Below are 15,291 nucleotides of genomic sequence, written 5' to 3'. Positions count from 1 at the left end.
TAGGATAGAATAGGCCTAAGCGATAGTTTTCGCCTTCTTTACGATACTATTAATATAGTTATAGTCTTCTATAAAGTCTCTATCAAAGTTATCGCTAAACTATTCGCGAACTCTCTTAGTAGGGCTATCGGTCTTATCCTCGCGCGAAGGGTCCTCTATAACTTACGTCTAGGAGGTCGGCGATATACCTACGTTATATTCGGACACTTCTAAGTCTTCTATAATCGAATCGTCCTAGATAACCGTAATATAACTCGCTAGGTGATTATCGGTGTTCGCGTTATATTAGGGGGCGCCTATAGGCGTGGACTTAGTGGTAGCGCTATAAGTCGTGATATTAACCTTTTTCTTCACCGGGTGTCCTTTAGGGTCCGGGTCCCACAGATATCGGTCTATAACCGTCCTAATTAGAGTAACGCTATCCTTATCGATAAATATAATAGCGGCGGCCTTAGTGTAGGGCAAATTTCCTAAGCGGCTCTATTCGTTAGAAGGGACGTCCGCCGGTCGCTTAGTAAGCTTAGAAGCTATCGGACCTAGAGTAGGGTGAAAACCGACTAGATTAGTTAGACTAGTTAGAGTAAGAACGCCGCGATAATATATAAGAAGTAGGTTGTCTATAACGTAGCGTACGCTAGGAATGTCCTTAAAATAAGTCTAGTCGTAATTCTCTATATTAATATATAAGGTGGTCGCCGGATTAATTATAGCGGGTAGTTTATCGGGCGGCGCGACGACTTTACCGAAGTGAAACCCTCTATATTTTAAGGCGTCCCTACTAGCCTTTTTTATAATAAGCTATATATATTTATAGAAGGGAGTTCCTACTATAGTATAGTAATCGCGGTATATAGCGATAAATAGAAGCCCGAAGGCCTAGATAATAATAGGCTCTCCTATAGGCCACCTATCGGGATAGATATCTCCGCTAGAATTGAAATCCGCGGGCTATTTTCTATAGCGACTACGCTAAGGGACGATATCGTGCCCTACGATTAGAAACACTAGTGCGTCTAATAGACGCCTATCGGACGGCGGGATGACTAGTCGACCATTATCGTCGAATTTGATCTCGTTATAATAAGGAAACTTAGGGTGCTTCGGGCGTAGGTTTAAGAGTCCCTACGTATACTTATTCATTTTGACAATATAATCGGTGTTATCACCCGACGGGGGTCTTCGTAGAAGCTATATCTTAGCTTAGATGGCCTTTTAGATAGCGATAGTTTCTTCGGCATTGTCGGTCGCGTAAGGTCGGAAATGTAGAGATAGAAAAGAGATCTTATAGGATAAGAAGAGATGAGAAGAGATGAAAAAGAAAAGAGAGTCAATGTGAGCAAAAATCAGTGGACAAGGGATAAAAGTGAGAGAAAGGTCACCGTGACCTTTGACGGTCAAACTTCAGTCTATATCCGTTTGCCGTTAATGGGTGTATTGGGTGTTGGGTGTATTAGTGATTTGCTTAACGCGCCTGTTCCTCTTATACTAATCTATACGGGTCATGTCATTCTAGTTTCCGGTCGCCGTCGTGAAAATCGACACTTTGCATCTTGGTACTTGGTACACTCCTTTGTCATCGTCTTCCACGCTTGAGCGTAGCTCTGACCGGATCCCACTTGCGCAGTCAGGACTCGGAGAGATCTACATAGTGGGACTTAGAGCATAAAGCACCGATGTCAGGTGACCTCGCGTACCAGCGACTTAGACTGCGAAGTGCGAAATGTCGGTTATAAATAAGGGTCGTCTGTTTTTTTTTCTTTTAAAAGGGTTTTCTTCGTCAGGTGAAACCACGTGACCATTTGTAAAGCTATGGCCTGTGCAAATGGCCCGTCCGTAGTTTGAGTCCAGCCGTAGATGAACAATCCAGCAGGGATAAAGAAGGCGCCGACGAAGAGTAGCGGGACACGGAACTCTGGTTTTCCGACATCGGCATTGCGGGCCTTGAGGCGGCGGTAGATGCGGTCATTTAGCGGGGCGCAAATCTGTGAGCCGAGCCAAAAGCCTAGTCCGAGGGAAATATAATTCAGGCCGCCGATTCCGGTCGATTCGTTGTAGTAACTTGGGCTTGTCCAGAGGGTGGGGAATGTTGAGAGGACGAGGTACATGATTCCATAAATGTAGGCCATGAATAGTGCGAGGACTTGGACGATTGGCTGGGTGAGGAGGAGGCGGAAGGGACGGACGAGTGAGCTGCGCAATACTTCGGGTAGGGTCTTGTTTTGGCGCTCTGCTTCTGTTTGGTAAGAGTCGTCGCCCGTTTCTTTGCGCAGGCGGACGGCGCGGTCGAGGAGGATTTTCGGGCCGTAGCTCTCGCGTAGGAAGAAGAGGCCCATTACTTGTATTAGGCCGTCAGTTATTGAGGTTGAATAGAACACCCAGCGCCAGGTTGTGTTTTCGGCGATGAAGCCTCCTGCGATGGGGCCGAGAGCTGGGCCTAGGAGTGGTGCAAGACTGTAGATTGCGACGCCCTTTCCGCGCTCTTCAGCCCGGAAGCAATCTGAAAGGACCCCGCCGCCGATCTAGATGCCGTTAGATATAAACTTTTCTTGGGATTGGGTTTGCGGCTTGGCTTACTGCTAGCGGGGCACTGCCTCCTAGTCCAGCGAAGAAGCGGCAAACTATCATTTGGACTTTCGTTTGTGACACCGCGCACCCGATGTTGAAAACTAAGAAGAAGAGGTTGGCGAGCTGCAGAATCGATGGTGCGGCCATAGATCTCTGACAATGGCCCGAGGAATAACGGCCCAACAGCGTAGGCCAGAACGAAGATTGAGAGCATAAGTTGTGATACTACCTCGTCCGTGACTTTGAGGTCTGCTGCCAGTGATGGCAGTGCCGGTGCAACCATTGACGAAGAGACCGGCGAGATGAACGTGAATAGTGATACAGTGATGGTAGCAGCCCACTTCTTCTTGTTGCTCCAATTTTTTGGGTTTTCGGGGTCTTCAGGACCTTCCCATTTTACCTGTACGGCTTAATACGGAATGCAGATTTGGGAACAGGAAGCAACCTACCAGTTTTGGGTCGTGACGAGAGCGGTTCGATTTTGTCGTCCTGGATTTCTCAAGTTCGGGCTCTGCAGTATCGGCTTTTTCTAGGTCGAGATCACGCTCATTTACAATCCCGTTGCGCACTTCCTGGATAGCATCGGGCTCGTGTTCGTTTTCGACAGACGGTTCACCATAGTTGGACGCATCGTCGCTGTGATATACTGACTGGTCATTGAAATGTCGTCCCGAGTAAACTCGGTCCACCTGGGTCGTTCCTGAATTTGACAATGACCGCAGCCTCGTCCTCAGAGAACCAGCCAAGCTCTGAGGTCGTGACTGTGTTCTTGATGTCTGAAACTCGGAATCGGTACTGGATATTGATGCCGACTGAGACCTGGTCGAGCCAGACTCTTTATGATCTGACATGATCGATGCTCCTACGGAGAACCAATCGACAATAATTGCGGAAGGAATGAAAGATTATATAGACGAAGCCAACTAAACGGGCACGCGACACTGATTCTGCTGATTCTCTGGGGGTGAAAACCAGACCTCAGGAACGGGGAACTTTTTTTATATAAACCAGTAGCCACAGAGGGGGAAAAATTATGAGGGAGACAGACGGCATAGTATTCCAACCACTGCGAACGGCGATAATGCAAAAAAGGACCTTAACACCGGAAGAAAACCCACTCTCCAATTTGCAATATCGAGCATAGTGATTGGCTGGTACTTAAAGCTTGACACAATAATGACCCCTGGCCAGACCCCATTGCCTCATTGCCCCTCTGTTTGTCACAAATTTTCCTGGATACCGGCGGCCTGACCCGTCTTGAGTTGCCATTAGGGCAGTGGTCTATGCGGAGAGAAGCCGGTATTCGTTCCATTTGCAGCCTCAGGCACCGATCGTCGGGTCTTCGGCACATGGGTCAGGTGACACTGGGAGACCGGTGCAGGAGTTATCCCGGTTCCGGGATATCTCTTAGTGGCTAACGCTCATGCTGGTTTATGCTCGCTACATGCAGAGTGCTATCCCCGGGATCATGCAGCCTCAACTTACTCGGGCATTTGCTGACGACATTGGTGGCAAGTATGCGAGTAGTTCTTCGGATGTCCGATCGTTCTGAGTAGTCTGATTTATGTTGTGATTTGTCTAGACCTCCGGTTTGTACGGCGATGCCTAATTCTTTCTTGTTTTGGTAGTCATTTCTTAATATCCAACGAATGAAAGTAATAGAGCAGCAGTAGTACCCATCGACCCTGTACGCATCAGATTTCACATGACCGGTCTGGTCGTGTACCGGTTCGTCTCCTTGCTATTTTTGCAGCATGTAACGTTAGTTAACAAGGCCCTTTCTCCAATACACGGCCATTTCAAGTTAGATGGCCCCTTCGGTTACTGGGATAGATTGGGACCGGAATCGAAGATTTCCCATAGATCTTCTGTGAAAGTCTGTGCTAGATTGCTGCATATATAACAATGTGCGGCACGAGGAAGCTGAGGTCCAGGGCTACGGAGAGAAATGCAGTACTGTGGTGATGGATAATTTGCTGCCAAACTAATTTGGTTATATACAAGCAAAGAGCTCAAAGTATTAAAACGATACAATGACCATCAAGATAGTGTTCTGTGTTCTGTGTAGGCCTTCTGAGGTCTCTATGTTGTGAACGTTGCGGGAGTGCCAAGGTTACCCCACACTTTCTTATCAGTTCTGCACAGAGATACGATTGGCGCTGAGATCCCCTAATGTCCTGCCTTCTTCTGATCTTCTTAAATCAAATATGCCGCCAGATCGACGTGTGCAGCGAATTGTCCGAGTAAGAACTGGTTGTTTGACTTGCAGGCGTCGCAAGAAGAAATGTGACGAGACACGTCCAATCTGTGCTGGCTGTCAGCGCAATGACCTGGCCTGCCAGTGGCCTCCAGATGTACCTGGCAAGAGAGATCCCAGCCACGAGCACGAAACCCAAGCATCTGCAGCAGATGAGTGCCGACCGAACATTTTCGATGCCATTGAGCAGCTCGATGAGATGTCGATGCCTAGGAGTCCCTTATCGCAACGCGCGCCATCTGTTTCATCCAGTGCAGGGCACTCGGTGACTATTAGAGACCACTTTAAAGATACGACGCTGCATGAGGAGACCCATAATCAACGCCGACTGTCAACAGCTACAGGGGCCACCACTAGCAGTGATGCTCTTGTCGCCTCTGTGTCAATGGGAAACGTGCTGCCGCGTAGCCTATCCCTGCTGCCTGGCTATGATGCCGAGTCCTATCAGCTTCTCAGTCATTACCTAGCCACAACAGCCGACTGCATGGCCAATGGCTCCACGCCTATCAACCCCTTTCTGGTACAGGTTGTACCCCTGGCATTTTCTAGTGACTTGTTGTTGCAGCTGGTAATCACCCAAAGCGCCGCTCACCGCGCATTTCGATCACGGGACGAATCAGATACAATTGCTCACAGCCACTACACAAAAGCCCTCCAGCATTTCCGTCGTGGTGTAACGGACTTCATCGACGGGAAAGAATCGAACCCTCTTATGCTCCTAGTGGGAGCACTTCTGATGTGTTTTACCGAGGTAGGAGATCCATGGTTCTAAAATAAAGTGTTCTACAGTCTAACAAAACCAGACAGCAAAGGGTGATATGAACGGGACAATATTCGACCACTTATCCGCCGCGAATTCACTGTTGGTCAAACTGCTTGCCCAGAGCGACTCAGCGGTTCCACGAGACTTGAAAGATTTCGTCATCGAATATTACACATATACTGCGACCGTCAGTATGATTTCGATCGATGCGCGCTTTAGTGGGCAGCTCTTCTTAAACTTGGATCTAGAGCAACGGTCGCGCGAATTGCTTCGGACCCAGTACGTGGGCAACCTATGCGGTTGCTGGCTGGAACTATTGCTGCTGATCCCGTGTATTTTCGATCTCGGTCGGCAGTGGATCATGGAGGATACGCAAGCGGTCATTCCAACAGCTGATGATATTGCCATGTTTGCATCCATCCAAGCCCAGATTCTACGCTGGTCGCCTTATCCCAATGTCGGGACGGAGGTCCGTCTAGCTGGGTTAATCTTCCAAGAAGCCATACTCGTCTATCTATACACCTCCCTAGGTGGTTTCCAATACACCAATGATGGAATGTATAGAGGCATGGTGGAGAATGCAGTGACAGAAGCCATGTCATACTTGGGTGAGCTGTCTCCGAGTGCGCGCATCAACTCTGGCCTCTGTTGGCCGATCGCTGTGGTGGGTTCATGCCTTCTCAACCCCGACCAACAGGACTGTCTACGAGGACGATTGAATGCGATGACCGAGACATTTGGTCTTGGAAATATGCACCGAACACTTCTACTCCTCGAAGCAATGTGGCAATCACCTGCGTCCGAGGCCGGGCCTTGGAATATCTGTCGAGCAATGCAGCAAAACCAAATATGGATCTCATTTGCGTGATGTGTTGTCATTCTGTTACTCATATTATGTACAAAGCTACCAAGTCGCCATCCATTCATGCAGCCAAGTTCTTCGGTGCTTCCGTCGCCGGACCCTCTGGCGTAACATATGCCTTTGTCAAGCCACCATCGACGACGAAGTCAGTAGCATTCACGAAACTGCTCTCGTCACTAGCAAGGAAGATCACAGCATGGGCCTGTTCAACTGCCTCGCCAAACCGACCGGTAGGGAAATGGACCTCACGGCGGAAGCGCTTTTCCTTATCATCACCAAGCCAATCCTGCAAGAGAGGCGTGCTATCTAATGTCAGTTCCATCGAAGGTTATAGACGGGAAGGGGCAAAATATCAACATACTTGAGAGGTGCAGGACAGAGCGAATTGAACCGGAAACCCTCGCGGGCGTGGACAATGGCCAGCTCCCGAGTCATTGCCAATACAGCACCCTTGCTAGCGGTATACGCCAACTGCGGCGTCGCGGCCCCAACCAGCGCAACCATACTAGCAGTATTAATCACGCTAGCGCGCTTCTTGCCATGCCTCCGGAACGCGCGCACAGCATGCTTGGAGCCGTACCACACGCCCTTCACATTGATATTCATTGTGCGATCCCAGATATCCTCGGGACACTCCTCCGAATCTCCGTCCTTGGGGTGCATGATTCCAGCGTTATTGAAGATGATATCGAGTCCACCCCAGGCGTCGAGATGAGCGACTGCTGCTTCGATGTGGGACTCATTTGACACGTCGACGACTTTAGTCTCGACTTTTCCGGTGCGGGTTGAGGCGGGCACGACACTGTTCACTTTGGACAAGGCTTTGTTTAAGCCTTCGTCACTGATGTCGGCCATTAGGACGGAGGCGCCTTCACGGAGCATGAGGATTGTGGTTTCAAGGCCAATGCCTCTGCTTTTGTTAGGTGTGTCTCTGGTTGCTTGGTTTGTCATAGGTGGAGAGAGGCACATACCCAGCTGCGCCGGTAATGATGGCATTCTTGCCTTCAAGACGCCCGACCATTTTGATATTTTGTGTGATATGATAGAAGGAACTAGGGAGGAAATGGAACAGCTTGCTGGAATAGTTTTGAGTAGTTGACAAGAGTGAATAAGACCGCAGGGGGTAGGCCCTTCGTAAAGGCCTGAATTTATACCATTCCCAGTCTCCAATATCCAGCCCACATGGTAAACTAAACCCAGCCACGGAGTCCACGCGCTACATTCTCCGTTTTCTTTTTCTCGTCTCAATCCACAAGAATGTGGTTTGAATTCAAAGCTCTATCGCGCTCCTACTACCCCACCCGTCGGCGCGGCGAGCTCAACACGCGGGGCATGAGGGGTAGCTATCAGGTAGATCTTCTGCCATTTAGGTGCATGAAGCGCTTTCGGGTATCGTGGACTATCTTTGGTGGGGTCTCGGGGCTAAGGCAGCGCGGTCCGGAACCGCGCTATAGTTGGGCCTATTCGGATGAGCTTCATACAATATGTTGGAGAGCACTCCGTACGGAGTATGCAGATATACATGGACGTTCATACGACTCATCCGTGGTGCCTCAATTGCAAATCCCCCGAGTTGGCTATGGTGTGTTGTCTTGTGGCTCTAAGTTAAGAGGTTATAGGAGACATGCTCGGACGGTTATATAATAAAATAATTGAATGAAACTAACATTATTGAAATAATATTGAATTGTTCCAAACTATGACACTATTTAACCATCTCCAGAACGAACTACTCATGCCGAGCCATCCTTGATGTGGTAACTCTTCAACTTCACGAATCCATCGTAACCCCGTGGCCCAAGAGTGCATCCCAAACCTGATGTCTTCCAGCCAGTCCATGCAAGATCCTATTATGCAATATTAGCATTGGATCAGCTAGTAACAAGTCAATTTGGAAAATGAAAAGAAAAAAAATGTCTTACCGGGCTTGGATAGTCACAGCGATTAATGAACACTGTACCGGCCTCAATACGATCGATCAATTTCTCTCCGTGAGTGATATCCTTCGTCCAGACGCTCGCCGTCAGACCATAATCACTATCGTTCATCAATGTAATAGCTTCTTCGTCACTGGAGACCTTCATAATTGGCATCACAGGGCCGAAAGTCTCCTCTTTCATAGTAGCCATGGTATGGTTGACATTGGTCAACACAACCGGAGAGACAAAGTTCCCTTTTTGGATCTGAGGGTTGCTCGCCACCTCGAAGCTTGGATTCTGCGGAGTAGAGTTGACAGCTCCTTTAGCAATTGCATCCTTGACGTGAGCAGCGATCTTTTCCATGGCCTGCGTTGAGATGACAGGGCCCGTTGTTGTGCTTTGGTCCTGCGGGTCACCGAGTTTATACCTGATTGAATGTCAGAAAGATATCTCTTTTTGAATGTAACCAAGCTCACGATTTTAGCTCCTCCTGCACAGCGCAAACAAAGTCATCGTAAATCTTCTCATGCACGTATACCCGCTCTATGGAACAGCAACTCTGTCCGGAATTGAAAACAGCTCCGTCCACGAGTTGCTCTGCGACGTGCTTCACGTCGGCATCTGGCCGAACATATGCAGGATCATTTCCACCGAGCTCGAGGTTGACAGGCTTGATGTGCTTGGCGATTGCCTCCCTGAGTCTGATTCCACCTGCAGTTGATCCGGTAAATGAGACAGATTGGATCTCAGGGATCTGTGCCACCTGGTCCAAAACATCCAGGTTTCCAATATGAATGACCTGAAGGACCTGAGACGGAAGCCCTGCCTCGGTAAAGACCTCGAGTAGTCTATTTCCAAATAGCGGGGTCTGCGGCGAAGGGCGCAGGATAACGCTGTTACCAGCAAGAAGTGCCGGGACAAGGGCATTAACAGTAGTCAGGTAAGGATACTATCATATCGATGAGCAAGTCTGAGAATACATCAATAGCATTGCTCACTCACATTCCAAGCACCTGCAATAAGCACTGGCCCCACGGGAACACGCTTGACCATTCGCCGGAAGCCGGCTTCTGGCCGACCAGGGAGATCGGACAGGCTCTCTTCCGCAATATCCATCAAGTACTCGGCGCGCAGACGCATAGTGTTGATCTCTGATGCACAGTACCGGATGGGTCGGCCCATCTGTGCAGTCAGTTCTCTGGCTAGATCATCGCGGCGCTGCTCAATAATGTCCAGCACTCGTTTCACAATGCTTTTCCGATCCTCCAGAGAAGTTGTTCTGTAGGACTCAAAGGCTTGCTTTGAGGCGGCGGCGACTTTGATAGCTTCTTCGAGTGAAGTGCCAGGCTGGTCAAAGATGACCCTGTGCGTTGAGGGGCAGATAGTTCGAATTTGGTTTGACATAGCGCAGGTAGTGTATCTGGTATTGGAAAAAGAGAAGGATCCCAGAGGTGGGAGAGGTGGGCTTTATAGCGCGGAGCCGATTGCGCGGTTGCAGAACTGACAGCTTATAGTTTTATTATTTTATTTTATTATTCCACTTTTACCCTTTGTCTCTTGATTTGTATCTGCTCGAACTACTTGGTCTTCGCATCTAATATGAATCTTGCAATTACCTTTGCTATCAACCACCCATCATGGGAATCGCCCACTCGGGACAGCCCATCTTTATACAGTTCATCATCAAACAACCCATTATCATGTCTCGCTTCGAGCAGACATGACATGATTCCTTCATTGTATTCCGGGTGCCCTTGTACCGATAGCACTCGCTTGGGCAAGTAAAGACCCTGAGCTTCACACTTAGGACTTGTAGCCAGATTCGTGCAATCAACTGGAACATCGAAGACAATATCCCGGTGCATTTGTTGAATGCTCTGTATTCAATCAGTATCCCGCTCAATTACTTATTCGGGTATTTCTTCACTTGCCAGTGTATCCTTTCCAAACAGTTCTTTCCCGGCCTCAGTCAGGGTGAGCTTCTCGACAGAAACCTCCCACCCAGCCTCGCTTCTGCCAACTCGAGCTCCCAGCGCCCGAGCAAGAATCTGATGCCCAAAGCAAATCCCGACCACGGGCTTCTTGTGTGTTAAAACAGCCTCACGAACGTTGCTTGTGAGATCACGAATCCACTGATCGTCAGCCCAGGCGTCGTGTTCTACCAAGTGATATTAATTGTCTTATTCGGACATTGAAATGGATAGTAACATACTGCTTCCAGTCAGAAGGACGGCGTCGACGTTCTCAAGATCAGGAAATCGGCTATTGTCCACCATCTGATGTTCACTAAATTCGACCATAATGTCTTTGGACTCAGATATTTCCAAGTCCTTGAATCCTTGCCTCAAAAGTGCTTGGAACATTGCGTAGTAGTCGCCATACTTATCGAGGACAGGCTGGATAGGCGTGTCACACACAAGAATGGAGACATGAATGCGAATGGAGGGTGTCATACTGGAGATGTGTACTTCCGCTTTAGATTCACCGTGGAAAACGAACCTCAGGTTAATATTTTTTATCCCAATTCCGACTCTCAAGTTTTGTACCTACGTACCTAGGTACCATTTCGACACGCCGATAAGCGCGCTGTCCACTGACCCCACAGCGCGGACCGCGGAGCATCTCCGAGAGAACATCCGGTGATAGCTTCACCGATGACGTTCATTGTTTTGCGTGTAAAGATATTACGCGCGATCATCTGTCCTCTGCACCGCGCGGGATTATTTTCGACCTGAGAGATGCGCGGCATTAATGTTGACCACATGTTGGACCCGCAACCTCAGCAACCCACCTATTCACGCAATTGTATAAAGCCACAGGGGCCGGCGAAATGTCTCTTTCAATCCCAACTGTTGGACTCAGTCAATTAGTCCTGCTGTGATTTGTTGAATTTTCTCAGAATGATCACGCCCACCATGGTCACTGTGGAATCACTCCCCAACCTTCTCGCCGACGACATCAAAGTCAAAGTCGCCGGTATAGACAGCGATGGCGTGCTTCGTGGCAAGGTCATGGCCAAGGAGAAGTTCCTTGGAATTGCGGAAAAGGGATTCGGCTTCAGCTCAGCCCTTTTCGGTTGGGATATGCATGATATGCTATGGACAACCGATGCACGGGTCGCACCCCCGGAATCAGGGTACGCAGATTTCCTGGCTGTCCCGGACCTGAGCTCGTTCCGCCGCCTACCTTGGGAAGAAAACATTCCTTTCTTTCTGGTGCGATTCCTCGATGATACACGTCCGGTTTCTGCAGATGGGAGGAGTATGTTGAGGAGTCTGTGCGATAAGCTTGCAGGGGAGGGGCTTCATGCTTTAGCTGGAGGTAAGTCGAAATCACTGGAAATCCGGTGAGGGGATCTGAAAGGCTGATACTAGACAGTCGAACTTGAATTTATGAATTTCCAGACCCCTTCCGAAGACGGATACGGCAGTGCAGGCTCCCAGCATCCCAACCTCGCTACTTTCCTGGAGAAAAATGCCCCTAGTGCCCTTCGACCAATTACAGCTGGCATGTTCTGCTATAGCTCAACGAGACCGGTTGCCAACAAGAAGTATTTCTACGATATTTTCAACACCAGTGCGCAGATCAACTGCGGCATTGAAGGATGGCACACTGAGGGCGGGCCCGGTGTGTATGAAGCAGTATGCCATCCATCCAGGTCCTTCCATGAACCCGTCTGACACTCTACATAGGCTTTGAAGGTTTCTGAGATTAGCGAAATGGCAGACAAAGTGGCTTTGTTCAAGTGAGTGCCGCAAATACCGCAAACTGTCGGTTGCTTCCAGGGCTAATAAGTCGACAGACTCTTAACCAAATCTCTAGGCGTTGACCACGGCGTTACACCATGCTTCATGGCTAAGCCCATGCAAGGCATGCCAGGCAGTTCCGGGCACATCCACATTTCACTTGCTGACAATGATGGGAAGAACCTGTTTGCAAGGGAGACACCCGAGACAAACCCTCAATGGACCGACATCGCACATCTCTCAGACACAGGACGTCATTTCCTCGCGGGGCTTTTAGAAGCTCTCCCAGATATTATGCCATTGTTTGCACCGACCGTGAACTCGTACAAGCGCCTCGTTGAGAACTACTGGGCACCAGTGCACATTAGCTGGGGACTTGAGGACCGGATTGCCTCAATCCGTCTTATCACGCCACCAGTATGCAAGCCAGGTACCACGCGTTTTGAAGTCCGCATTCCTGGAGCTGATCTACATCCCCATTATGCGCTGAGTGTCATCCTGGCAGCCGGTTGGAGGGGCGTACAAAAAAAGCTTGAGATCAAGGTCCCACCGATGTCTGCACGCACTCCCGGGGGCCGCCCAGAACTTCTTCCCAATACTCTGGACAAGGCTTTGGACCGTTTCTCTGCCCCGGGAAGTGTTGCACGGGAGATTCTGAGCTCGGAGTTTGTAGATTTCTTCACAGCCACAAGACAGCATGAATTGGGTCTTTGGAGAGAGGCTGTGACTGATTGGTAAGTCGGAAGTATTATGCCACCTGGGAATGCAAGGCTAACTCGATTATAGGGAGTTGAAGCGGTATATTGAAATAGTGTAAATTTGTAAATTATTGCTGAACTGTTGCGAAGCAAATTGATTTCATGACCCCGACTTTTGCTTCAAATCAGATTTACTATACCTTTTTCGTATTGACGAAGCCTAAGAATAGTTTCTCGAACAATATCGAGGAGAGAGGAGACAACAAGTCTGCTTAGTGCGTGTGTAGGTAACCAAATTGGATAATTTGCCATCCATTAGGTACGCGGGGCCCTTTCCGATAGACTCATCTGCCTAACCCCTTCATGTTCGGTATAGCAACTACCTCTCTCTGTGCATATACAGATGTTACTGAGATGAAGTCCGAAAAATGGCTGCTCAGTATGGAACAACCTTGGAAGCCCTGGGGGTCCCCACGCCCGCTTATGGTATGACAACCACAACCAATGAAGTCTTTCGTAATTGTGCATGTTTCTGCAGGTCATAGGCTTGTATCGAATAAGATTTAAGCCTATTGGGAGTAGATTCTGAGACTCCTCTGTCACCTCTTGTTGTCCGAATAATCCCCATGGACCTACCTTCATACATTCAATCACTTATTCAGAGGCTAAGAGACAGAAATGCGCTAGGACATTTAGGTTTCGGGGGCCTTTAGGCCGCCCACGTGATGATCGGCAGAAACACCGGGGCTCATCCGGGGGTCGATAACCCCAGAACGTACATATGTATGTGCTCATGTGTATGTACATAGGAACCATCAATTCATAACGGCATTCTGTTCGCAAAGCCAGAATGGCTTCGAACCTTCCTCTCCCTGTCCCGCCGCGCACCCCCACACCGCCAGCGGACGACGAATATGCCACCCAGGTCAACTCAGGGATACCAATTGATCGCAATTCCCTGTCGCCGCTCAAGGCTTCATTTCCGAAGGGTATCATGGATTCTGAACGCAGAGATACTCTGAGTCCCACGAAGTCCTCTTTCAATTTGGCAACCTCGCCTGAAGATGCAGAGACACCGGTGGAGAATGGTTCGGGCGACACTTCCCCCGCCGGGCCATTCAATTTCAACACTACTGTTATGGCAAAGAGCCCAGTGGTCAAGTCGGTTAGTTGAATAGCACGGATGACCTGTGATAGTGGCAGTGCTAACTTATCCCCTCGCGCTTCAGAACATGGGACAACGCCGTGGCCACAAGTACAAACACAGTAGCATCTCGCACCAGATCTTCCTCGAGCCTCCTCCTCGCGCGCCCCTAGCCCTTCCGAACTCTCTACCCGTGCCAACACTGAAAGAGTGCAGATCTAGCATGTCGAAGGACCAGAAGACCCGCTTCTGGTGGAGTCTATGCCATATGTTCGTTGCGGCGTACACACTCTGGACTGCACATGGCTCCTTGGCCATGACAGCATTGTCGCATCTGATTCTATTCGATTCACTTGGGGCTCTTTTGTGTGTTGCGGTTGATGTACTGGGCAATTTTGAGGTTTGGAAGAGATCGACTATCCGCCACCCGTTCGGCCTCGAACGTGCAGAAGTTCTAGCCGGATTCGCGATGGCTGTGCTTCTTTTGTTTATGGGGATGGATCTCATCTCCCACAATCTGCAGCATTTCCTCGAGAAGGCTGGACATGAGCCTCACCACCCGCATGAACATGATCGGGTTTCTCTTGGTAGCGTGGATGTGACTGCAGTTCTAGCTATTTCATCGACGCTTGTGTCAGCAATTGGTCTCAAGAACCATGCTCGAATTGGGAAGGCTATGCGATTTGGGTATATCCAGTCTCTTCCATCAGTCTTGAGCAACCCATCCCACTTCCTCACCCTCTCTTGTTCAACTCTGCTGCTGCTTTTACCTCTGGTCTCAATCCGGATCTATGATTGGCTCGATAAGCTCCTGTCCGGCACCATTGCCTTCTCCATGTGCTTCCTAGGGACTCGCTTGGTGAAGACTCTAGGTTCCATGCTTCTCATGTCCTACTCCGGCCAAGGAGTTTCTGATGTCATCAAGGATATTGAAGCCGACGCTGCCGTGTTCGGCATTGATGACGCTCGATTCTGGCAGGTCCATTATGGCCTATGTATGGCAAACCTGAAGCTCCGAGTCAATGGCTCTGAGGATAATCTTGTCCGGCTACGGGAGAAGATATCCAGCTTGATTCGCAACAGACTGGGTGGCGGATATGGTGCCGGGGGTCAAAGATGGGAGGTATCTTTGCAATTCACGATTGAGCGTGCATGATCTCTTCAATTTCGATGGCTGATGTCTTATCTGTTCATTGTGCATATGTCTTATTCTACGGGATACCCCTGTATATTATGAACGTTCACTTCGTAGCCAACATAGATTCTTCCAAGTTCAATAAACCAGTATTTGAAGGTATTTTACGTACGTAGGTACATATGTAGCCAATGTACAAATA

General features: G+C 49.2%; 7 protein-coding genes across 7 annotated transcripts; 3 read left to right on the top strand and 4 right to left on the bottom strand.

Moving 5' to 3' along the window:
- Positions 1-1,727: 1,727 nt before the first annotated feature.
- On the bottom strand, positions 1,728-3,416 carry N7489_007008 (MFS transporter; the record flags this gene model as incomplete). The annotated part of the gene is given in 4 exon segments (XM_056712758.1): positions 1,728-2,519; positions 2,575-2,618; positions 2,632-2,965; positions 3,015-3,416. The coding sequence occupies 4 exon segments, from the start codon at positions 3,414-3,416 to the stop codon at positions 1,728-1,730; spliced, it is 1,572 nt and encodes a 523-aa protein (XP_056566473.1).
- A 1,356-nt stretch (positions 3,417-4,772) lies between these two features.
- Positions 4,773-6,453, top strand: N7489_007007 (Zn(II)2Cys6 transcription factor; the record flags this gene model as incomplete). Its single annotated transcript, XM_056712757.1, has 2 exons — positions 4,773-5,573; positions 5,626-6,453. 2 exons carry the CDS (start codon positions 4,773-4,775, stop codon positions 6,451-6,453), a joined length of 1,629 nt encoding a protein of 542 aa, XP_056566472.1.
- Positions 6,454-6,508: 55 nt separating this feature from the next.
- Positions 6,509-7,468, bottom strand: N7489_007006 (oxidoreductase, short-chain dehydrogenase/reductase family; the record flags this gene model as incomplete). The annotated part of the gene is made up of 3 exons (XM_056712756.1): positions 6,509-6,749; positions 6,809-7,357; positions 7,419-7,468. The coding sequence occupies 3 exons, from the start codon at positions 7,466-7,468 to the stop codon at positions 6,509-6,511; spliced, it is 840 nt and encodes a 279-aa protein (XP_056566471.1).
- Positions 7,469-8,180: 712 nt separating this feature from the next.
- N7489_007005 (aldehyde dehydrogenase family protein) lies at positions 8,181-9,770 on the bottom strand (the record flags this gene model as incomplete). Its single annotated transcript, XM_056712755.1, has 4 exons — positions 8,181-8,294; positions 8,370-8,793; positions 8,843-9,315; positions 9,369-9,770. The coding sequence occupies 4 exons, from the start codon at positions 9,768-9,770 to the stop codon at positions 8,181-8,183; spliced, it is 1,413 nt and encodes a 470-aa protein (XP_056566470.1).
- Positions 9,771-9,943: 173 nt separating this feature from the next.
- On the bottom strand, positions 9,944-10,819 carry N7489_007004 (type 1 glutamine amidotransferase; the record flags this gene model as incomplete). Its single annotated transcript, XM_056712754.1, has 3 exons — positions 9,944-10,243; positions 10,298-10,524; positions 10,579-10,819. The coding sequence occupies 3 exons, from the start codon at positions 10,817-10,819 to the stop codon at positions 9,944-9,946; spliced, it is 768 nt and encodes a 255-aa protein (XP_056566469.1).
- Positions 10,820-11,266: 447 nt separating this feature from the next.
- Positions 11,267-12,929, top strand: N7489_007003 (glutamine synthetase family protein; the record flags this gene model as incomplete). Its single annotated transcript, XM_056712753.1, has 5 exons — positions 11,267-11,687; positions 11,745-12,007; positions 12,059-12,111; positions 12,169-12,846; positions 12,899-12,929. 5 exons carry the CDS (start codon positions 11,267-11,269, stop codon positions 12,927-12,929), a joined length of 1,446 nt encoding a protein of 481 aa, XP_056566468.1.
- A 731-nt stretch (positions 12,930-13,660) lies between these two features.
- On the top strand, positions 13,661-15,110 carry N7489_007002 (cation efflux family protein family; the record flags this gene model as incomplete). The annotated part of the gene is made up of 2 exons (XM_056712752.1): positions 13,661-13,975; positions 14,040-15,110. The coding sequence occupies 2 exons, from the start codon at positions 13,661-13,663 to the stop codon at positions 15,108-15,110; spliced, it is 1,386 nt and encodes a 461-aa protein (XP_056566467.1).
- Positions 15,111-15,291: the final 181 nt, after the last annotated feature.

The sequence above is a fragment of the Penicillium chrysogenum genome, assembly GCF_028827035.1.
Source record: "Penicillium chrysogenum strain IBT 35668 chromosome Unknown utg000004l_segment0_segment0, whole genome shotgun sequence".
Classification (NCBI taxonomy): Eukaryota; Fungi; Ascomycota; class Eurotiomycetes; order Eurotiales; family Aspergillaceae; genus Penicillium; species Penicillium chrysogenum.
The sequence above is the reverse complement of the archived record's forward strand: the minus strand, read 5'-3'. Positions and strand labels throughout refer to the sequence as shown.